Source organism: Hyla sarda, unplaced genomic scaffold (assembly GCF_029499605.1).
Source record: "Hyla sarda isolate aHylSar1 unplaced genomic scaffold, aHylSar1.hap1 scaffold_2532, whole genome shotgun sequence".
Lineage (NCBI taxonomy): Eukaryota > Metazoa > Chordata > Amphibia > Anura > Hylidae > Hyla > Hyla sarda.
In genome coordinates this window covers 5,831-30,612 of record NW_026609221.1, presented here as the reverse complement: position 1 = coordinate 30,612, position 24,782 = coordinate 5,831, and the positions used below count along the sequence as shown (strand labels likewise).

General features: G+C 48.9%; 1 protein-coding gene across 2 annotated transcripts; it reads right to left on the bottom strand.

Annotated features, from left to right (window-relative positions):
* Window positions 1-4,667: 4,667 nt before the first annotated feature.
* On the bottom strand, window positions 4,668-18,190 carry LOC130323725 (E3 ubiquitin-protein ligase RNF135-like). 2 transcript variants are annotated; one of them, XM_056553182.1, is made up of 6 exons: window positions 17,619-18,190; window positions 14,787-14,882; window positions 11,785-12,015; window positions 9,960-10,119; window positions 6,977-7,078; window positions 4,668-5,416 (listed from the first exon to the last, which is right to left on the bottom strand). In XM_056553182.1, exons 1-6 carry the CDS (start codon window positions 18,156-18,158, stop codon window positions 4,878-4,880), a joined length of 1,668 nt encoding a protein of 555 aa, XP_056409157.1. In that variant the 5' UTR covers window positions 18,159-18,190; the 3' UTR covers window positions 4,668-4,877. The 2 variants fall into 2 exon arrangements, with proteins under 2 accessions (XP_056409157.1, XP_056409158.1); XM_056553183.1 differs by having other exon boundaries at window positions 11,785-11,994.
* Between the last annotated feature and the right edge of the window lie 6,592 nt (window positions 18,191-24,782).

Here is a 24,782-nt window from a genome sequence, read left to right as displayed (position 1 = left end):
ATCATTTAATATTTAATATTTTTTATAATAATGTTTTTCTATCTTACCATCACTCATTCATTTATTTATTTACATGAGTGCACACTTTTTGCACCTTGACATGTTCTTATTTTATCACCTTTGGAGGTCAGGTATATTTTTCAGTATTTACATTTTTCCGGAACACATGTATATTGCCCACCACATGTGTTTTTTGGTTTCTTTTAGCATACCTATCTGTGGCCCCATTGATTTACGCTACAGTCTGATCTTCTTATATATGTTAGAGCCTTATCAACATCTTCTGACAGCTTAGAACGATCATGCCGACATCTCTGTATGTTCATTGGCTCCTTGTGTTCACGTGACGGCCGCTCCTTAGCGACGCGTCCGTGACCACATGTCCATTGGTTCACTGTTATCACGTGACGGGCGCTCCATAGCGACGCGTCCGTGGCAGCAGTGTTTACTTACAGACAACTGCACCAGTTGGTCCGGTGCTCAATGAAATACCGCTCCTGACGGCAGTCCATTCACAGTACGGCCCGGATGTTTACTTTCCTCATTCCGGATACTGTCGGGAGCGGTGTATGAAGTACAGCCCGGATGTTTATATTCTACAGTCCGGATGCTGTCATTCTTTCTTTTATGTACTTATTTGATGTTTTTGTATATTTTCCTGTTAGTAACATGACGCAACGGACAGCAATCTTTTTTCACTGTCATTACATTTAAGTTATCAATTGCTCATTTCTGTTTTTTGTGTATATTTTCACACAATGTACCATGTGATGCATGTAGGACTAGCTCCTCCCACTTAAGTGGTTGGCACTTAGTCTCCATGTATTTAAACCCTGTCTGCATCTTGTTGTACATACTCTGATCTGAAGAAGGGGGTGGCTCCCCCGAAACGCGTAATCTGTATTTTATTGTTTTTACTACAATAAACCTTCCAGTGTTTTGCACTATTACCACTTCATCTCTGGTTTGGTTTACTTTGTGGGAATCTGCAGCGCCTATTGGGGTCTTTTTGTTCTACCTGCCTAAAGTTTCATCAGGATTGGTTGTCTTTCCTCCCCTGTGACCTCCGGCTTGGCAGCAGTCCTACCATCTTTGCCACTTCTGGTAACCCCATTGTGGGTTGACACGCAAGTTTTCACTTGCTCTCAGGTGAGCAGCCACTACCTAGGGGTGTGTCTTAACCGACCCCCAAGTTTTTCATGTTGCTTACCCATACGGTATCACACGAGGCGCCTCCCTCCGGTCTCTCTTTTTTTCTCTTTTACAGGCTATATACACACAGAGACGTACACATCTATGGATAAAATGAAAGTTCATACAATTTACAGGGAAGCCTGGTGCTCAGACCTTTTCTATAACAGCCCAAAAATTGTAGGCAAAACGTATGTAAAAGTGACATCTATGCATAGATAGATGGTGACATATTGATAACTACTCTGCCATAATAAAAGTCTATGGGTCGAAGGGGAGGATTTATCATTAATGCAGAATTTTGCGCAATGCAGGACCTGCTGCACCAGAAGGCCCTTTAAAGTGTAAGAAAAGGTGAAAAGGTCACACACATTACTACGCCAGCTGGACACCGGATTTGCGCAAGGGATAAGTTCAGCACACAAACTAGCGCACCTGCTAACCGCGCCACCTGGAAGCGTACTAGAAAAATTACGAAGCCAACATAATAATAACAACGTAAAGTTAATGTGCTAAATAAAAACTGCTGCACGCACAATATTGCAGATGCACGTGGGTATAATGCACCATAAGGTCAGGTATCGTCTAAACATATTTCCTGGCCCACTGCTATGCTATAGAGGTGAAGCAGCCCTTATGGAGGAGATTGTGTGCTCTCCTATAATAAGGCAACCAATCACAGCTCAGCTTTCATGTCTCATTGCTCTGGTAAAATGAAAGCTGCGCTGTGATTGGGTGACTGGACAACAAAGTTAAGAAAACTTTAAGTGGGATGATTTAAAATTAGATAGAAGGTTTTCTGTGTAATGGGGGTGGGGGCAGTCAGGAGACAGGGTTAGGTAGTAGGGTTTGTGTTATATCTGAGCCCTTGCATCTGGGAGGTTAAGTGTATGGTGTTATCTCTGATCCTGGCAGCGGGATTTAACCATTCACCTGCACGCACCGTGTACACTAATGGAGCATTCGTTCCTTTCTTATAGGTCACTTTTGTGTCTGCAGTTCCCAGTTGGTCTCTTCCCCCCCAGTGCACATAGCGCCCTCTTGTGTCTGCAGTTCCCAGTTGGTCTCTTCCCCCCGGTGCACATAGCGCCCTCTTGTGTCTGCAGTTCCCAGTTGGTCTCTTCCCCCCGGTGCACATAGCGCCCTCTTGTGGCTGCAGTTCCCAGTTGGAGCTGCCCTATAATGGGTTGGGCCTGGCACCCACGGACCATGCCCTCCTCCCTCCAGGCACTCTTTCCAAGGTTAATAGAAGACAACAAGAAAATGCATTTCACTTTTTTATTAAAATCTCAAAAATGATTTGACCTGAGAAAATCTCAGAATCTGACCATACAATGAGATCTGTGCAATCTGACCATACAATGAGATCTGTGCAATCTGACCATACAATGAGATCTGTGCAATCTGACCATACAATGAGATCTGTGCAATCTGACCGTACAGTGAGATTTGAACAGCATTCATCATGCTGTAGCCCCCAGCAATCATCATACTGTAGCCCCCCAGCAATCATCATACTGTAGCCCCCCAGCAATCATCATACTGTAGCCCCCCAGCAATCATCATACTGTAGCCCCCCAGCAATCATCATACTGTAGCCCCCCAGCCTTCATCATACTGTAGCCCCCCAGCCTTCATCATACTGTAGCCCCCCAGCCTTCATCATACTGTAGCCCCCCAGCCTTCATCATACTGTAGCCCCCCAGCCTTCATCATACTGTAGCCCCCCAGCCTTCATCATACTGTAGCCCCCCAGCAATCATCATACTGTAGCCCCCCAGCAATCATCATACTGTAGCCCCCCAGCAATCATCATACTGTAGCCCCCCAGCAATCATCATACTGTAGCCCCCCAGCAATCATCATACTGTAGCCCCCCAGCCTTCATCATACTGTAGCCCCCCAGCCTTCATCATACTGTAGCCCCCCAGCCTTCATCATACTGTAGCCCCCCAGCCTTCATCATACTGTAGCCCCCCAGCCTTCATCATACTGTAGCCCCCCAGCCTTCATCATACTGTAGCCCCCCAGCCTTCATCATACTGTAGCCCCCCAGCCTTCATCATACTGTAGCCCCCCCAGCCTTCATCATACTGTAGCCCCCCCAGCCTTCATCATACTGTAGCCCCCCCAGCCTTCATCATACTGTAGCCCCCCCAGCAATCATCATACTGTAGCCCCCCAGCCTTCATCATACTGTAGCCCCCCAGCCTTCATCATACTGTAGCCCCCCCAGCCTTCATCATACTGTAGCCCCCCAGCCTTCATCATACTGTAGCCCCCCCAGCCTTCATCATACTGTAGCCCCCCAGCCTTCATCATACTGTAGCCCCCCAGCCTTCATCATACTGTAGCCCCCCAGCCTTCATCATACTGTAGCCCCCCAGCCTTCATCATACTGTAGCCCCCCAGCCTTCATCATACTGTAGCCCCCCCAGCCTTCATCATACTGTAGCCCCCCCAGCCTTCATCATACTGTAGCCCCCCCAGCCTTCATCATACTGTAGCCCCCCAGCCTTCATCATACTGTAGCCCCCCCAGCCTTCATCATACTGTAGCCCCCCCAGCCTTCATCATACTGTAGCCCCCCCAGCCTTCATCATACTGTAGCCCCCCCAGCCTTCATCATACTGTAGCCCCCCAGCCTTCATCATACTGTAGCCCCCCAGCCTTCATCATACTGTAGCCCCCCCAGCCTTCATCATACTGTAGCCCCCCCAGCCTTCATCATACTGTAGCCCCCCCAGCCTTCATCATACTGTAGCCCCCCCAGCCTTCATCATACTGTAGCCCCCCAGCATTCATCATACTGTAGCCCCCCAGCCTTCATCATACTGTAGCCCCCCCAGCCTTCATCATACTGTAGCCCCCCCAGCCTTCATCATACTGTAGCCCCCCCAGCCTTCATCATACTGTAGCCCCCCAGCAATCATCATACTCTAGCCCCCAAGCCTTCCTCACTCTCCGGCACCACAGTATTCATCAGACTCTAGCCCCCCAGCCTTCCTCACTCTCCGGCACCCCAGCATTCATCATACTCTAGCCCCCCAGCTTTCATCATACTCTAGCCCCCCAGCCTTCATCATACTGTAGCCCCCCCAGCCTTCATCATACTGTAGCCCCCCAGCCTTCATCATACTGTAGCCCCCCCAGCCTTCATCATACTGTAGCCCCCCCAGCCTTCATCATACTGTAGCCCCCCAGCAATCATCATACTCTAGCCCCCAAGCCTTCCTCACTCTCCGGCACCACAGTATTCATCAGACTCTAGCCCCCCAGCCTTCCTCACTCTCCGGCACCCCAGCATTCATCATACTCTAGCCCCCCAGCTTTCATCATACTCTAGCCCCCCAGCCTTCCTCACTCTCCGGCACCCCAGCATTCATCATACTCTAGCCCCCCAGCCTTCCTTACTCTCCGGCACCACAGTATTCATCAGACTCTAGCACCCCCCCCCCTCCTCACACTGCAGCACCCCAGCATTCATCATATTCTAGCCCCCCAGCATTCATTATACTCTAGCTCCCCAGCCTTCCTCACTTTCTGGCACCACAGTATTCATCAGACTGTAATGGAGGATCTGCCTTTTTCCTGGAGGTTGACATTGAGGTTTGTTTTTGGTCAAGGCACCATATAGAATGTTCCAGAGAAGACGACAGACGTGATGGGGTTTGATGGAAATGGGCTCATACAGCCGTTCTTCTTATGTCGCGTATTGTCAGAGATTTTCCTTTGTTCAGACCAAACAACCAAACGGCCGGAAACATTTGTGTCTGGAAATGGATTGTGAATGTGTGGATGAGTATCTGAGTGTCCGGGGTGATAGAATAGAAGGAGACCGTCTTCTCTGTGCAGTCCAGGAGCACACCCACTACAAGGGGTCGAGGCAGCAGTACCCCGATCTCCTCATTCTTGTGCAAGGCGCTCAGACGCTCCTTGTTCCATTTCAAGCACCAGGACAGGTCGTTCTCTCCAAGTTGGTGATGTTTGCTGATTTCTGACGCTGCCACACCGATGCCCCATCCGTCGCTGTCTGCGGAACTGACCTCCCAGTAGATACGCCCAGAGACGAAGCCTTCAGAGCAGAGAGCTTGGCAGCTGGAGAACCTGCGCTCGTTCTTTGGGTAGGAGTAATTCTTCTCAGCCACCGTCACTGTCTTCAGATCCGGGGAAAGAGACAGGCGACAGCTGACAGTATCCCGGTCAAAAGAGACAACGACCGCCCCTGGAGTAAGGAACGAGAGGTGTAACCATGTGGAGAAGTAGGGTGACCATGGTTAGGACATGATTGATGGATTACTAAATAACTGGTTAAATTGTAATCATGCTATAAGGACACCACATTAGTGACACTATACTTACTGAAGGAGGAGGCTGGGGCAGAGGACGCTATACTTACTGAAGGAGGAGGCTGGGGCAGAGGACGCTATACTTACTGAAGGAGAAGGCTGGGGCAGAGGACGCTATACTTACTGCAGGAGGAGGCTGGGGCAGAGGACGCTATACTTACTGAAGGAGGAGGCTGGGGCAGAGGACGCTATACTTACTGAAGGAGGAGGCTGGGGCAGAGGACGCTATACTTACTGCAGGAGGAGGCTGGGGCAGAGGACGCTATACTTACTGAAGGAGGAGGCTGGGGCAGAGGACGCTATACTTACTGCAGGAGGAGGCTGGGGCAGAGGACGCTATACTTACTACAGGAGGAGGCTGGGGCAGAGGACGCTATGCTTACTGAAGGAGAAGGCTGGGGCAGGGGACGCCATACTTACTGAAGGAGAAGGCTGGGGCAGAGGACGCCATACTTACTGAAGGAGGAGGCTGGGGCAGAGGACGCCATACTTACTGAATGAGGAGGCTGGGGCAGAGGACGCCATACTTACTGAAGGAGGAGGCTGGGGCAGAGGACGCTATACTTACTGAAGGAGGAGGCTGGGGCAGAGGACGCCATACTTACTGAAGGAGGAGGCTTGGGCAGAGGACCCTATACTTACTGAAGGAGGAGGCTGGGGCAGAGGACACTATACTTACTGAAGGAGGAGGCTGGGGCAGAGGACGCCATACTTACTGAAGGAGAAGGCTGGGGCAGAGGACGCCATACTTACTGCAGGAGGAGGCTGGGGCAGAGGACGCTATACTTACTGAAGGAGGAGGCTGGGGCAGAGGACGCCATACTTACTGAAGGAGGAGGCTGGGGCAGAGGACACTATACTTACTGAAGGAGGAGGCTGGGGCAGAGGACGCCATACTTACTGAAGGAGGAGGCTGGGGCAGAGGACACTATACTTACTGAAGGAGAAGGCTGGGGCAGAGGACACTGTACTTACTGAAGGAGAAGGCTGGGGCAGAGGACACTGTACTTACTGAAGGAGGAGGCTGGGGCAGAGGACACTATACTTACTGAAGGAGGAGACTGGGGCAGAGGACACTATACTCACACTGCAGGAGGAGGCTGGGGCAGAGGACACTATACTCACACTGTAGAAGGTGGCTGGGGCAGAGGATGCTATACTCACACTGCAGGAGGAGACTGGGGCAGAGGACACTATACTTACACTGCAGGAGGAGACTGGGGCAGAGGACACTATACTCACACTGTAGAAGGAGGAGGCTGGGGCAGAGGATGCTATACTTACTGCAGGAGAAGGCTGGGGCAGAGGACACTATACTTACTGAAGGAGGAGACTGGGGCAGAGGATGCTATACTCACACTGCAGGAGGAGGCTGGGGCAGAGGATGCTATACTCACACTGCAGGAGGAGACTGGGGCATAGGATGCTATACTCACACTGTAGAAGGCGGCTGGGGGCTTTCACTGGAAGACTGGCACGGACCTCTGGTTCCTGAGGCTGTGCAAATCCAGAAGATAATACTAAGGAGTCCTCCAGCACTAGAATAAAACAAAGGAATGTAATGATCAGACCTCTGGTCAATAAAGACAACATATATTACCCTCCGCACATGAGTGCTGCACCCAGAGGAGGGAAATGAGGTTTTAAGTAGTCCTTCTGGAGGGCAGTCAACCATACTTTATAATGAGGAGGCATCAACAAGTCCTTCTGGAGGGCAGTCAAGAATACTTCATAATGAAGAGGCATCAACAAGTCCTTCTGGAGGGCAGTCAACCATACTTTATAATGAGGAGGCATCAACAAGTCCTTCTGGAGGGCAGTCAAGAATACTTCATAATGAAGAGGCATCAACAAGTCCTTCTGGAGGGCAGCCAACCATACTTTATAATGAGGAGGCATCAACAAGTCCTTCTGGAGGGCAGTCAACCATACTTCATAATGAGGAGGCATCAACAAGTCCTTCTGGAGGGCAGTCAACAATACTTCATATTGAGGAGGCATCAACAAGTCCTTCTGGAGGGCAGTCAACCACACCTCATAATGAGGAGGCATCAACAAGTCCTTCTGGAGGGCAGCCAACCACACCTCATAATCGGGAGGCATTAGCAAGTCCTTCTGGAGGGCAGTCAACTACACCTCATAATGAGGAGGCATCAACCAGTCCTTCTGGAGGGCAGTCAACAATACCTCATAATGAGGAGGCATCAACAAGTCCTTCTGGAGGACAGTCAACAATACTTCATAATGAGGAGGCATCAACAAGTCCTTCTGGAGGGCAGTCAACCACACCTCATAATGAGGAGGCATCAACAAGTCCTTCTGGAGGGCAGTCAACAATACTTCATAATGAGGAGGCATCAACAAGTCCTTCTGGAGGGCAGTCAACAATACCTCATAATGAGGAGGCATCAACAAGTCCTTCTGGAGGACAGTCAACAATACTTCATAATGAGGAGGCATTAGCAAGTCCTTCTGGAGGGCAGTCAACAATACTTCATAATGAGGAGGCATAAAATTCAGTGAATCCACTTTACATTGAAAAGTACAGGGAATCAAGGTGACTCTGAACAAGGTGAGGGGAGTATACGGAAGTTGGTGAGGAGAGTATACGGAATGTGGTGAGGGAGTATGCGGAGTGTAGTGAGGGAATTATACGGAGGAGTGTGGCGAGGGGAGTATACGGAGGAGTGAGGCGAGGGGAGTGTACGGAGGAGTGAGGCGAGGGGAGTGTACGGAGGAGTGTGGCGAGGGGAGTGTACGGAGGAGTGTGGCGAGCGGAGTGTACGGAGGAGTGTGGCGAGGGGAGTGTACGGAGGAGTGTGGCGAGGGGAGTGTACGGAGGAGTGTGACGTGGGGAGTGTACGGAGGAGTGTGGCGAGGGGAGTGTGGCGAGGGGAGTGTACGGAGGAGTGTGGCGAGGGGAGTGTACGGAGGAGTGTGGCGAGGGGAGTGTACGGAGGAGTGTGACGTGGGGAGTGTACGGAGGAGTGTGGCGAGGGGAGTGTGGCGAGGGGAGTGTACGGAGGAGTGTGGCGAGGGGAGTGTACGGAGGAGTGTGGCGAGGGGAGTGTACGGAGGAGTGTGACGTGGGGAGTGTACGGAGGAGTGTGGCGTGGGGAGTGTACGGAGGAGTGTGTCGAGGGGATTGTACGGAGGAGTGTGTCGAGGGGATTGTACGGAGGAGTGTGGCGAGCGGAGTGTACGGAGGAGTGTGGCGAGGGGAGTGTACGGAGGAGTGTGGCGAGGGGAGTGTACGGAGGAGTGTGACGTGGGGAGTGTACGGAGGAGTGTGGCGTGGGGAGTGTACGGAGGAGTGTGGCGTGGGGAGTGTACGGAGGAGTGTGTCGAGGGGATTGTACGGAGGAGTGTGTCGAGGGGATTGTACGGAGGAGTGTGGCGAGCGGAGTGTACGGAGGAGTGTGGCGTGGGGAGTGTACGGGGGAGTGTGGCGAGGGGAGTGTACGGAGGAGTGAGGCGTGGGGAGTGTACGGAGGAGTGTGGCGAGGGGAGTGTACAGCGGAGTGTGGCGTGTACGGAGGAGTGTGGCGAGGGGAGTGTACGGAGGAGTGTGGCGTGGGGAGGAGGAGTGTGGCGTGGGTAGGAGGAGTGTGGCGAGGGGAGCGTGGGGAGGAGTAACGTGGCGAGGGGAGCGTGGGGAGGAGTAACGTGGCGAGGGGAGCGTGGGGAGGAGTAACGTGGCGAGGGGAGCGTGGGGAGGAGTAACGTGGCGAGGGGAGCGTGGGGAGGAGTAACGTGGCGAGGGGAGTGTGGGGAGGAGTAACGTGGCGAGGGGAGCGTGGGGAGGAGTAACGTGGCGAGGGGAGCGTGGGGAGGAGTAACGTGGCGAGGGGAGCGTGGGGAGGAGTAACGTGGCGAGGGGAGCGTGGGGAGGAGTAACGTGGCGAGGGGATTATACTGAGAAACATTGCCTGGTCAGATGGATCCTGATCTCTGTGGTGCCATACTGATGAGGGGGCACAATTTGCCTTGAGCAGCACCTGTGGATGGACATTGGACCCCCTGTATGGCCAGTTAATCCCTCCATTGTGGCTGAAGGAGACTGTCAGCAGGACAAAGTATCGTTCACAAGGGTCATTTAGACATGACCAAAAATTGTCCTGACTTCTCTGGCCTTTAAAGTCTTTAGGTCCTAACCCTCACCTCTGGGTGAGATAAAATGGGCTCAGGAAACGTCAGGACATCCATCTAAGTGCGGTGAGAAGTGACCTTGCCACATAGGACAATATTGTGGCAGAACAATTTCATCAACTAGTGGGATCTAGGCTGCCAGGAATAGCTGGTGGACATACGCGTGTGTGTGGGGGGGGGGGTGCATTAATAACGGTGACATTCAGTGTATGTATTCCCAATAGATTTATGGCAGGGCTTTTATATAGGTGGATCTGGCAGTGACCTCACCTTGTTTGGGTGGGCAGGGGGTGTCCTCCAGCATTATGTGAGACAGGAGACTCCGTTTCATTTGGGTCACAGCATCAGTAGTGTCCACAATCCGGTTCTCATCAAATGTGTACGTGCTACGGGACACTGATGGAGATGTGAAAGTCTCAGATCTATCATCCTGGAGGCCAATGAGAAATGAGTAAAACACATGACAGGACCAACATGGGGAGCAAGTCATAGGGGATACATAGAGGCCCCCGTGAGGTCACTGAGGAACTCTTCTGAATAGTCCTACACATAGTGGAATCTCTGACAAAATCCATATACCTGGAGGTCAACAATTAGGAAATACTCCAACATCATCCCACCTCCACTCCACCATCTCTAACACCATCCCACCTACCTCCGATCCACCATCTCTAACACCATCCCACCTACCTCCGCTCCACCATCTCTAACACCATCCCAACTACCTCCGCTCCACCATCTCTAACACCATCCCAACTACCTCCGCTCCACCATCTCTAACACCATCCCACCTACCTCCGCTCCACCATCTCTAACACCATCCCACCTACCTCCGATCCACCATCTCGAACACCATCCCACCTACCTCCGCTCCACCATCTCTAACACCATCCCACCTACCTCCACTTCACCATCTCTAACACCATCCCAACTACCTCCGCTCCACCATCTCTAACACCATCCCACCTACCTCCACTTCACCATCTCTAACACCATCCCACCTACCTCCGATCCACCATCTCGAACACCATCCCACCTACCTCCGCTCCACCATCTCTAACACCATCCCACCTACCTCCGCTCCACCATCTCTAACACCATTCCAACTACCTCCGCTCCACCATCTCTAACACCATCCCACCTACCTCCGCTCCACCATCTCTAACACCATTCCAACTACCTCCGCTCCACCATCTCTAACACCATCCCAACTACCTCCGCTCCACCATCTCTAACACCATTCCAACTACCTCCGCTCCACCATCTCTAACACCATCCCAACTACCTCCGCTCCACCATCTCTAACACCATCCCACCTACCTCCGCTCCACCATCTCTAACACCATCCCACCTACCTCCGCTCCACCATCTCTAACACCATCCCAACTACCTCCGCTCCACCATCTCTAACACCATACCACCTACCTCCTCTACACCATCTCTAACACCATCCCACCTACCTCCTCTACACCATCTCTAACACCATCCCACCTACCTCCTTTACACCATCTCTAACACCATCCCACCTACCTCCTCTACACCATCTCTAACATCATCCCACCTACCTCCGCTCCACCATCTCTAACATCATCCCACCTACCTCCGCTCCACCATCTCTAACATCATCCCACCTACCTCCGCTCCACCATCTCTAACATCATCCCACCTACCTCCGCTCCACCATCTCTAACATCATCCCACCTACCTCCGCTCCACCATCTCTAACATCATCCCACCTACCTCCGCTCCACCATCTCTAACATCATCCCACCTACCTCCGCTCCACCATCTCTAACATCATCCCACCTACCTCCGCTCCACCATCCCTTACCAGAAGAGTCCACTATCTGATGGCCCCTGTCATAGACAAGGATGTGGTCATCTCCATTGACTTCCCATGCTCATCTAGACTCCTCTCTGGCATTTTTCAGGACAACATAGATTTTCTCACTACATCAAATGTTTCTGCTTTCAAATTAACCCAAAATATTCCAGACCCACATGTAAGTTTGTAATACAAAGTGTTAGACTATGCATCCCACAATACCATTATATTCTCCCATACGAGTATTGTGAGTATAAATGGTCTCTGCACCTTCAGCATTGATATCCAGTCGTTCTCCAGCTGCTCCTCCAGTTCTATCTTCCTCCTCATCATGGCATCCTGCTCCAGGGTCACATTCTGTACCAACTGGGACATCTCCCTCTGAGCAACATCCTGCTCCTGCTTCATCCTCCAGAATGCTGCACGCTCCTGCTTCTCCAGATAGTCCCGCATCTCCCTGAAGTCCCTGGTCAGATTATCCTTAATATCACAGATAAAAATCTGGAGGTACGGACAGAAGAACATACCAGAGAAACAGGTCACTACTGCACCCCGTGTACAGTAGGGCAAAAAAGTATTTAGTCAGCCACCAATTGTACAAGTTCTTCCACTTAAAAGGGTAAGAGAGGCCTGTAATTTTCATCATAGGTATACCTCAGACATAATGAGAAAAAAAATCCATAAAATCACATTGTCTGATTTTTTTTAAATTATTTATTTGCAAATTATGGTGGAAAATAAGTATTTGGTCAATATGAAAAGTTAATCTCAATACTTTATGTCCCCTTTGTTGGCAATGACAGAGGTCAAACGTTTTCTGTCTTCACAAGGTTTTCACACGCTTGCTGGTATTTTGTCCCATTCCTCCATGCAGATCTCCTCTAGAGCAGTGATGTTTTGGGGCTGTCGCTGGGCAACACGGACTTTCAACTCCCTCCAAAGGTTTTCTAGGGGGGTTGAGATCTGGAGACTGGCTAGACCACTCCAGGACCTTGAAATGCTTCTTATGAAGCCACTCCTTCGTTGCCCAGGCAGTGTGTTTGGGATCATTGTCATGCTGAAAGACCCAGCCACGTTTCATCTTCAATGCCTTTGCTGGTGGAAGGAGGTTTTCTCTCAAAATCTCACAATACTGTTATGGCAGTAGAGTGGATCCACTGTACCTGCGTGGACGATGGCGTGGGCCGCACCAGGGAGCGGAGTCTAAGGAGACGCTGGTTTTCACCAGAGCTCGCCACAAAGCGTGATGGACTTGCTGCGGCAGGCAGCTCCAAGGTCTTTACCCCTGGTACGACTCGAACACAATATAATGACGCTTTCTCGAAGGCACAGATGCACAAAGATCCGGCAAAGTTCAGGAGGAAGTGTGGGGTTAAATAAGGTTGGGACCAGACAAGCACTAAGTAATGGTGCGCTGGCCCTTTAAATTGCAGGTCCCGCGATTTAAGAGAGAGGCAGGTATGCACGCGCTGGCAGCCAGGGACAGAGGAGGGGACAGAGACGCAGGGAGGTGAGTGACTGGCCAGCTACCGCATGTGGGCGTGTCCCGCGATGTGAACCGCAGCCCCGCCAGTACGGGAGGACAGAACAGGAGTGCGTTCGCGGCCAGTATGTCTGGCCGCAGCGCCACCTGTAACAGATACATAGCCTCATTCATTATTTCTTTACACGGATCAGTCGTCCTGGTCCCTTTGCTGAAAAACAGCCCCAAAGCATGATGTTTCCACTCCCATGCTTCACAGTAGGTATGGTGTTCTTTGGATTCAACTCAGCATTCTTTCTCCTCCAAACACGACGAGTTGAGTTTTTACAAAAAGTTCTACTTTGGTTTCATCGGGCAATATGACATTCTCCCAATCCTCTTCTGGATCATCCAAATGCTCTCTAGCAAACTTCAGACAGACCCGGACATGTACTGGCTTAAGCAGGGGGACACATCTGGCTCTCCCTGGGGGCGGAGTATGTTACTGATGGTACCTTTTGTTACTTTGGTCCCAGTTCTCACTAGGTCCCCCTGTGTGGTTCTGGGATTTTTTCTCACCGTTCTTGTGATCATTTTGACACCGTGGGGTGAGATCTTGCGTGGAGCCCCAGATGGAGGGAGATTATCAGTGGTCTTGTATGTCTTCCATTTTCTAATAATTGCTCTTAATGGTCTATTCACACGTACAGTATTCTGCGCTGATTTGATGCCCAGGATTTTCTGCTGCAGATTTCAATGTAAACTGAATTACTGAACACAGCTTGAAATCCTGTGCAGAATACTGTACGTGTGAATAGACCCTAAAGAAGTTGTTACAGCTCTGTGAGAGACAGAAATCTTGCTTGTTTGTAGGTGACCAAATACTTATTTTCCACCATAATTTGCAAATAATTTCTTTAAAAATCAGACAATGGGATTTTATGGATTTTTTTCTCATTCTGTCTCATAGTTGAGGTTATAATCTATGGTGGAAATTACAGCCTCTCATCTTTATAAGGGGGAGAACTTGTACAATTGGGGCTGACTAAATAATTTTCCCCCACTGTACATATACACACATCTGTATACTTACTATATATGAGCTGTACTCACTAATCTGCTGGTGAGGTCACTGTGTACATACATTACATTACTTATCCTGTACTGATCCTGAGTTATATCCTGTATTATACTCCAGAGCTGTACTCACTATTCTGCTGGTGAGGTCACTGTGTACATACATTACATTACTTATCCTGTACTGATCCTGTATAACACTCACTATTCTGCTGGTGAGGTCTCTGTGTACATACATTACTTATCCTGTACTGATCCTGAGTTATATCCTGTATTATACTCCAGAGCTGTACTCACTATTCTGCTGGTGAGGTCACGGTGTACATAATTACATTACTTATCCTGTACTGATCCTGAGTTATATCCTGTATTATACTCCAGAGCTGTACTCACTATTCTGCTGGTGAGGTCACTGTGTACATACATTACATTACTTATCCTGTACTGATCCTGAGTTATATCCTGTATTATACCCCAGAGCTGTACTCACTATTCTGCTGGTGAGGTCACTGTGTATATACATTACTTATCCTGTACTGATCCTGAGTTATATCCTGTATTATACTCCAGAGCTGTACTCACTATTCTGCTGGTGGGGTCACTGTGTACATACATTACATTACTTATCCTGTACTGACCCTGAGTTATATCCTGTATTATACCCCAGAGCTGTACTCACTATTCTGCTGGTGAGATCACTGTGGAGGCATGGAGAGGTGTCTTGTAGGGTTACCTTGATCTGGCGGTAGGCGTCCTCCTTGCTGCGGATGCTGAGCTCCTTACTTTTTATACTCTGTTCCATGTAAGTGATTTTCTTCCCGATATTTTCCTTTAAAAAAAATATAATTTGCAAAACAGAATCTTATATGATAGAAATTACACTATGGCCTCTCGCCCCGTCCTGTATGGTGGTATCATATGGGCACCCTCTGGTGGTATCATTCGGGCATTCTTTGTAGGGGGGGGGGGGGTGTTAATTGGGCATCCTCTGTATGATGTCATTTTGGCACCCTCTATGTGGTGGTAATATTTGGGCACCCTCTATATGGTGGTAATATTTGGGCACCCTCTATGTGGTGGTAATATTTGGGCACCCTCTATGTGGTGGTGATATTTGGGCACCCTCTATATGGTGGTAATATTTGGGCACCCTTTATGTGGTGGTGATATTTGGACATCCTCTGTATGGTGGTGATATTTGGACATCCTCTATATGATGGTAATATTTGGACATCCTCTGTATGGTGGTAATATTTGGACACCCTCTGTATGGTGGTGATATTTGGACACCCTCTATATGGTGGTGATATTTGGACATCCTCTGTATGGTGGTAATATTTGAACCTCCTCTGTATGGTGGTAATATTTGGACCTCCTCTGTATGGTGGTAATATTTGGACACCCTCTGTATGGTGGTAATATTTGGACATCCTCTGTATGGTGGTAATATTTGGACATCCTCTGTATGGTGGTAATATTTGGACATCCTCTGTATGGTGGTAATATTTGGACACCCTCTGTATGGTGGGGATATTTGGACACCCTCTGTATGGTGGTAATATTTGGACACCCTCTGTATGGTGGTAATATTTGGACACCCTTTGTATGGTGGTAATATTTGGACCTCCTCTGTATGGTGGTAATATTTGGACACCCTCTGTATGGTGGTGATATTTGGACATCCTCTGTATGGTGGTGATATTTGGCCATCCTCTGTATGGTGGTAATATTTGGACACCCTCTGTATGGTGGTAATATTTGGACATCCTCTGTATGGTGGTAATATTTGGACATCCTCTGTATGGTGGTAATATTTGGACATCCTCTGTATGGTGGTAATATTTGGACATCCTCTGTATGGTGGTAATATTTGGACATCCTCTGTATGGTGGTGATATTTGGCCATCCTCTGTATGGTGGTAATATTTGGACACCCTCTGTATGGTGGTAATATTTGGACATCCTCTGGTGGTAATATTTGGACATCCTCTGTATGGTGGTAATATTTGGACATCCTCTGTATGGTGGTAATATTTGGACATCCTCTGTATGGTGGTAATATTTGGACCTCCTCTGTATGGTGGTAATATTTGGACATCCTCTGTATGGTGGTAATATTTGGACACCCTCTGTATGGTGGTAATATTTGGACACCCTCTGTATGGTGGTAATATTTGGACATCCTCTGTATGGTGGTAATATTTGGACACCCTCTATATGGTGGTAATATTTGGACACCCTCTGTATGGTGGTAATATTTGGACCTCCTCTGTATGGTGGTAATATTTGGACCTCCTCTGTATGGTGGTAATATTTGGACCTCCTCTGTATGGTGGTAATATTTGGACATCCTCTGTATGGTGGTAATATTTGGACATCCTCTGTATGGTGGTAATATTTGGACATCCTCTGTATGGTGGTAATATTTGGACCTCCTCTGTATGGTGGTAATATTTGGACACCCTCTGTATGGTGGTAATATTTGGACATCCTCTGTATGGTGGTAATATTTGGACACCCTCTGTATGGTGGTAATATTTGGACATCCTCTGTATGGTGGTAATATTTGGACACCCTCTGTATGGTGGTAATATTTGGACCTCCTCTGTATGGTGGTAATATTTGGACCTCCTCTGTATGGTGGTAATATTTGGACATCCTCTGTATGGTGGTAATATTTGGACCTCCTCTGTATGGTGGTAATATTTGGCCATCCTCTGTATGGTGGTAATATTTGGACATCCTCTGTATGGTGGTAATATTTGGACACCCTCTGTATGGTGGTAATATTTGGACATCCTCTGTATGGTGGTAATATTTGGACATCCTCTGTATGGTGGTAATATTTGGACATCCTCTGTATGGTGGTAATATTTGGACATCCTCTGTATGGTGGTAATATTTGGACCTCCTCTGTATGGTGGTAATATTTGGACACCCTCTGTATGGTGGTAATATTTGGACATCCTCTGTATGGTGGTAATATTTGGACACCCTCTGTATGGTGGTAATATTTGGACATCCTCTGTATGGTGGTAATATTTGGACATCCTCTGTATGGTGGTGATATTTGGACATCCTCTGTATGGTGGTAATATTTGGACACCCTCTGTATGGTGGTAATATTTGGACATCCTCTGTATGGTGGTAATATTTGGACCTCCTCTGTATGGTGGTAATATTTGGACATCCTCTGTATGGTGGTAATATTTGGACCTCCTCTGTATGGTGGTAATATTTGGACCTCCTCTGTATGGTGGTAATATTTGGACCTCCTCTGTATGGTGGTAATATTTGGACCTCCTCTGTATGGTGGTAATATTTGGACATCCTCTGTATGGTGGTAATATTTGGACATCCTCTGTATGGTGGTAATATTTGGACATCCTCTGTATGGTGGTAATATTTGGACCTCCTCTGTATGGTGGTAATATTTGGACACCCTCTGTATGGTGATGTTATCTGGGCATATTAACTACCAGGAGTATCGCAGGGACTCTCTTAGAGCACCCCCTGTGTTCTATGTGATGTGATGCAGGTAGGGGAATTGCCCCACCCCACTTACCCTTTTCTTCTTGTACAGCTCCAGCAGGGGCACAGGCTGGCACTCTTCATGCTGTGGGGCACAGGTTGGACACAGGGGGGTGCCGTGCGGCACACAGAAGTACTCCAGGCCCCTGGAATGCTGTCTGCAGGGCCATGGTGCAGTGGGGAGATTTACCAGCAGGTGGCGCTGGCGTCCAGGCAGGTCTTGGTGCAGTACCAGGTGGTCTCCACACAGTGGGGCCCCGCAGGGGAGGCAGAACCTAAGCGCCTCGGATCCATTGCAGGATGTGCAGTGCTCATGGGCTCTGCTGTCCTGGGCCTGTAGCGCCTCCAGAAGGTGAGATATGTCTGTGTTCTTGTTGAGCTCCGGCTGCTCCCTGAATCTCCTCTGGCACACGGGGCAGTTGCACTTAGTATTCTCATGCCAGTACTTGTCTATGCAGTTCTTACAGAAGGTGTGCCCGCAGGGTAGGGTACAGGGGTACACATAGCGGCTGATACACACCGAGCACGACAGGTCCTGGGCCTGCAGCCTGAGCACCAGCTGCTTCTCCTCCATCTCTGGGAAACGAAAGTGTCCTGGAGGGGAGGCGTCACATGACTGCGCCCTCACGTGACTGCCTTAACCCCTTCCTGTCAGACAATTTCTTTTATTTGTTCCTGCTGTCACTTTCTCATTTGTTTTCTGCAGGATGTCTTTTAGGACGTAATGCAATCTTATTTTTCCCTTCACCCTGCAGTGTAAATGACCTTTTGGGTTTTTACCAACACCTGGAAAACCTTGGTAAAACCATTTACTGTGATCGGAAGACGTCAGAGAGGAGGAATTGTATACATGGAGTCTGCAGAGAGATGAGTGGGGCGGAGGCTACATAGAGGATAGCGTTAGGCTCGGTTCACACTACGTCCCTGCCCGTTATAGTATCGGTCAGGATCCCATCTGTATACTTTTAATGGGAGTGGGATACTGACAGATACAATTCACGGGGACATGAATGTAGTGTGAACCGAGCCTTATACCTGACGCACTTTGCACTACAGGGACCTCCATTACTCTTGCTTCCCCAATGGGACTTTGTGACACCTCTTACAAGTGGTTTTTAACCCCTTAAGGACTTTAAGGCCAAATTTTACCTTAAAAGGGTACTCCTCTGCCACAGAGTCTGAAACATTTAGTTCCAAATGCTGGGTACGGGCTGCGGGGGTCGTGACGTCCCTCCACGCCCCCTCAATGCAAGTCTATGGGAGGGGGCGTGACATCCGCCACGCCCCCTCTCATAGACTTGCATTGAGGGGGTGTGAGGTCACGAGGGGCGCGGCCGTAACGTCACAACCCCCGCACCCAGCATTCTGAACTAAAGATTCCAGACGCTGGGGCAGTCGAGTACCCCTTTAAGGACCTGACCAATTTTCGTTTTTTGCACTTTAGTTTTTTTCCTCCTCACATTCTAAAAATCATAAAGCGTTCAATTTTGCACCTACAGACCCATATAAAGGCTTGCCTTTTGCGTCACCAATTATACTTTGTAATGACATCTCTTATTTTATAACCTAATCTGCGGCAAAACAAAAAATAACTTATTTGTGGTGTGAAATAAAAAAAAAATAACTTAATTTTTGTAACTTTTTAGGGCTTAAGTTTCTATGCAGAAATCTTTATTATCTTTATTCTGAAGGGCCATACGGTTACAAGGATACCCAATTTATGTAGGTTTTATTTTATTTGACAAAAAATTATAACTACAAACACCAAAATTACGGTAGTATGTTTGAAATTGTCATCTTCTGACCCCCATAACTTTTTTATTTTTCCGTATACGGGACTATATGAGGGTCATTTTTTAATAGTTCGAACATTTACGCACGCGGAGGTACCACATATGATTTTTTTTTTATTACATTTTATTTAAAAATTTATAAATGGGGGGTGATTTAAACTTTTATTAAGGCAGGGGCCTATTCACATTTATTAACTTTTTTATTACCTTTTTATTTTTTAGCCCCCACAGGGCTATACCATGCAATCTTCTGATTGCATATACTGATCAATGCTATGCCATAGCACAGCATTGATCAGTGTTATCGGTGCTCTGCTGCTCCAGCCTGCCCGTACATGTACACCCTGCGTCTCTATCCTCTTAAGGACGCAGGGCATACCTGTACGCCCTGCGCCCGGACCCGGTATTTAAAATGATAGTGGGACCCTGCCGCACACGATTAACTCTTCAGACACGGCAATCAAAGTTGATCGCCGCGTCTAAAACGACAGTAAAAGCTTCCCGGCAGCTCAGTCTTGCTGATCTTGACTATCGCAATAAAATCGTGATGTCCCAACCAGCTAGGACGCGAGCAGAGGCCCCCTTTCCTTGCTCCGTCAAGTCCAATCGGCGTTTGATTGCTCCAAGCCTGAGCTACAGGCTTGATCAATTAGCCCCCTATTATGCTGATCCATGCAAAGCTATGGCTTTGCAGGGATCAGGGTAAAAGATCAGTGTGTGTGGTGTTATAGCCCCCTATGGGATAACAATGATCAGTGTGTGCAATGTTATAGGTCCCTATGGGATCTATAACCCTGCAAAAAAAAAAAATGAAAAAAAAGTCAATAAAGGTCATTTAACCCCTTCCCTAATAAAAGTTTGAATCGCCTCTCTTTTCCAATAAAAAAAAAATATATATAACTGTGTAAATAAAAATAAACATATGTGGTATTGCCTTTCGGAATTGTCCGATCTATAAAAATATATTGTTAATTAAACCACACGGTCAATGGCGTACGCGCAAAAAAATTCTAAAGTCCAAAATAGCGTATTTTTGTCACTTTTTATATCATGAAAAAATGAATAAAAAGCGATCAAAAAGTCTGATCAATGCAGAAATGGTACCGCTAAAAACTTCAGAACACGGCGCAAAAAAATGAGCCCTCATACCGCCCCATACGGAGAAAAAAGTTATAGGGGTCAGAAGATGAGAATTTTTTACGTATAAATTTTCGTGCATGTAGTTATGATTTTTTTCAGAAGTACGATAATATCAAACCTATATTTTAATACAGTATAAAGATAAGGTGTTATGTTTACCGAAAAATGCACTCCGTAGAAACAGAAGCCCCTAAAAGTTACAAAATGACATTTTTTCTTAAATTTTGTCGCACAATTAATTTTTTTTTCAGTTTCGCCGTGGATTTTTTGGTAAAATGACTGTCACTGCAAAGTAGAATTGGTGGTTCAAAAAATAAGCCATAATATGGAATTTTATGTGCAAAATTGAAATCGTTATGATTTTTAGAAGGTGATGAGGAAAAAATGAAAATGGAAAAATGCTGAGTCCTTAAGGGGTTAAGGATTCGGGCACAAGGAACCTGTATGCCCTGCATCCTTAACAGGTTAAAGGGCACCTGTCATCCCAGGGGACTTTGGGATGCACTGCAATATGTGTACATAAGGAACAGCAATATTTCTTCCCATTGTATCCCTTGTATTTCGTTTTTCTGCACATTTTTGCTTTGCAGACTAGATCTCTAACTTGCAGTTCTAAAGCTGGTGGGCAGAGTTCCCTCTCCTCCCTCCGTAGACTTATATTGCTTGTCTGGAGCTCCCTCCTCCCCCTCCATAGACTTGTATTGGCTTGTCTTGAGCTCCCTCCTCCATAGACTTGTATTGGCTTGTCTGGAGCTCCCTCCTCCCCCCTCCATAGACTTGTATTGGCTTGTCTGGAGCTCCCTCCTCCCCCTCCATAGACTTGTATTGGCTTGTCTTGAGCTCCCTCCTCCATAGACTTGTATTGGCTTGTCTGGAGTTCCCTCCTCCTCCCTCCATAGACTTGTATTGGCTTGTTTGCAGCTCCCTCCTCCCCTCCATAGACTTGTATTGGCTTGTCTGGAGCTCCCTCCTCCCCCCTCCATAGACTTGTATTGGCTTGTCTGGAGCTCCCTCCTCCCCCCTCCATAGACTTGTATTGGCTTGTCTGGAGCTCCCTCCTCCCCCCTCCATAGACTTGTATTGGCTTGTCTGGAGCTCCCTCCTCCCCCCTCCATAGACTTGTATTGGCTTGTCTGGAGCTCCCTCCTCTATAGACTTGTATTGGCTTGTCTGGTGCTCCCTCCTCCCCCCTCCATAGACTTGTATTGGCTTGTCTGGAGCTCCACCCCCCCCCCCCTCCATTGACTTGTATTGGCTTGTCTGGAGCTCCCTCCTCCATAGACTTGTATTGGCTTGTCTGGAGCTCCCTCCTCCATAGACTTGTATTGGCTTGTCTGGAGCTCCCTCCTCCATAGACTTGTATTGGCTTGTCTGGAGCTCCCTCCTCCATAGACTTGTATTGGCTTGTCTGGAGCTCCCTCCTCCATAGATTTGTATTGGCTTGTCTGGAGCTCCCTCCTCCATAGACTTGTATTGGCTTGTCTGGAGCTCCCTCCTCCCTCCTCCATAAACTTGTATTGGCTTGTCTGGAGCTCCTTCCTCCCCCCTCCATAGACTTGTATTGGCTTGTCTTGAGCTCCCTCCTCCATAGACTTGTATTGGCTTGTCTGGAGCTCCCTCCTCCCCCCTCCATAGACTTGTATTGGCTTGTCTGGAGCTCCCTCCTCCCCCTCCATAGACTTGTATTGGCTTGTCTTGAGCTCCCTCCTCCATAGACTTGTATTGGCTTGTCTGGAGTTCCCTCCTCCTCCCTCCATAGACTTGTATTGGCTTGTTTGCAGCTACCTCCTCCCCTCCATAGACTTGTATTGGCTTGTCTGGAGCTCCCTCCTCCCCCCTCCATAGACTTGTATTGGCTTGTCTGGAGCTCCCTCCTCCCCCCTCCATAGACTTGTATTGGCTTGTCTGGAGCTCCCTCCTCCCCCCTCCATAGACTTGTATTGGCTTGTCTGGAGCTCCCTCCTCCCCCCTCCATAGACTTGTATTGGCTTGTCTGGAGCTCCCTCCTCTATAGACTTGTATTGGCTTGTCTGGTGCTCCCTCCTCCCCCCTCCATAGACTTGTATTGGCTTGTCTGGAGCTCCACCCCCCCCCCCCCTCCATTGACTTGTATTGGCTTGTCTGGAGCTCCCTCCTCCATAGACTTGTATTGGCTTGTCTGGAGCTCCCTCCTCCATAGACTTGTATTGGCTTGTCTGGAGCTCCCTCCTCCATAGACTTGTATTGGCTTGTCTGGAGCTCCCTCCTCCATAGACTTGTATTGGCTTGTCTGGAGCTCCCTCCTCCCTAGATTTGTATTGGCTTGTCTGGAGCTCCCTCCTCCATAGACTTGTATTGGCTTGTCTGGAGCTCCCTCCTCCCTCCTCCATAAACTTGTATTGGCTTGTCTGGAGCTCCTTCCTCCCCCCTCCATAGACTTGTATTGGCTTGTCTTGAGCTCCCTCCTCCATAGACTTGTATTGGCTTGTCTGGAGCTCCCTCCTCCCCCCTCCATAGACTTGTATTGGCTTGTCTGGAGCTCCCTCCTCCCCCTCCATAGACTTGTATTGGCTTGTCTTGAGCTCCCTCCTCCATAGACTTGTATTGGCTTGTCTGGAGTTCCCTCCTCCTCCCTCCATAGACTTGTATTGGCTTGTTTGCAGCTCCCTCCTCCCCTCCATAGACTTGTATTGGCTTGTCTGGAGCTCCCTCCTCTATAGACTTGTATTGGCTTGTCTGGTGCTCCCTCCTCCCCCCTCCATAGACTTGTATTGGCTTGTCTGGAGCTCCACCCCCCCCCCTCCATTGACTTGTATTGGCTTGTCTGGAGCTCCCTCCTCCATAGACTTGTATTGGCTTGTCTGGAGCTCCCTCCTCCATAGACTTGTATTGGCTTGTCTGGAGCTCCCTCCTCCATAGACTTGTATTGGCTTGTCTGGAGCTCCCTCCTCCATAGACTTGTATTGGCTTGTCTGGAGCTCCCTCCTCCATAGATTTGTATTGGCTTGTCTGGAGCTCCCTCCTCCATAGACTTGTATTGGCTTGTCTGGAGCTCCCTCCTCCCTCCTCCATAAACTTGTATTGGCTTGTCTGGAGCTCCTTCCTCCCCCCTCCATAGACTTGTATTGGCTTGTCTGGAGCTCCCCCCTCCATAGACTTGTATTGGCTTGTCTGGAGCTCCCTCCTCCATAGACTTGTATTGGCTTGTCTGGAGCTCCCTCCTCCATAGACTTGTATTGGCTTGTCTGGAGCTCCCTCCTCCATAGACTTGTATTGGCTTGTCTGGAGCTCCCTCCCCCCCCCCCTCCATTGACTTGTATTGGCTTGTCTGGAGCTCCCTCCTCCCCCCTCCGTAGACTTATATTGCTTGTCTGGAGCTCCCTCCTCCCCCTCCATAGACTTGTATTGGCTTGTCTTGAGCTCCCTCCTCCATAGACTTGTATTGGCTTGTCTGGAGCTCCCTCCTCCCCCCTCCATAGACTTGTATTGGCTTGTCTGGAGCTCCCTCCTCCCCCTCCATAGACTTGTATTGGCTTGTCTTGAGCTCCCTCCTCAATAGACTTGTATTGGCTTGTCTGGAGTTCCCTCCTCCTCCCTCCATAGACTTGTATTGGCTTGTTTGCAGCTCCCTCCTCCCCTCCATAGACTTGTATTGGCTTGTCTGGAGCTCCCTCCTCCCCCCTCCATAGACTTGTATTGGCTTGTCTGGAGCTCCCTCCTCCCCCCTCCATAGACTTGTATTGGCTTGTCTGGAGCTCCCTCCTCCCCCCTCCATAGACTTGTATTGGCTTGTCTGGAGCTCCCTCCTCTATAGACTTGTATTGGCTTGTCTGGTGCTCCCTCCTCCCCCCTCCATAGACTTGTATTGGCTTGTCTGGAGCTCCACCCCCCCCCCCTCCATTGACTTGTATTGGCTTGTCTGGAGCTCCCTCCTCCCTCCTCCATAGACTTGTATTGGCTTGTCTGGAGCTCCCTCCTCCATAGACTTGTATTGGCTTGTCTGGAGCTCCCTCCTCCATAGACTTGTATTGGCTTGTCTGGAGCTCCCTCCTCCATAGACTTGTATTGGCTTGTCTGGAGCTCCCTCCTCCATAGATTTGTATTGGCTTGTCTGGAGCTCCCTCCTCCATAGACTTGTATTGGCTTGTCTGGAGCTCCCTCCTCCCTCCTCCATAAACTTGTATTGGCTTGTCTGGAGCTCCTTCCTCCCCCCTCCATAGATTTGTATTGGCTTGTCTGGAGCTCCCCCCTCCATAGACTTGTATTGGCTTGTCTGGAGCTCCCTC

Bases quoted from the DNA above. Each gene is read 5' to 3' on its own strand.
- LOC130323725 (XM_056553182.1), bottom strand. From the start codon at position 18,158: ATGGAGGAGAAGCAGCTGGTGCTCAGGCTGCAGGCCCAGGACCTGTCG. The intron at 14,883-17,618 runs GTAAGTGGGGTG...TTTTTTTTAAAG, and splicing joins AGCTGTACAAGAAGAAAAGG to GAAAATATCGGGAAGAAAAT. The intron at 12,016-14,786 runs GTAACCCTACAA...CCGTACCTCCAG, and splicing joins ACGCCTACCGCCAGATCAAG to ATTTTTATCTGTGATATTAA.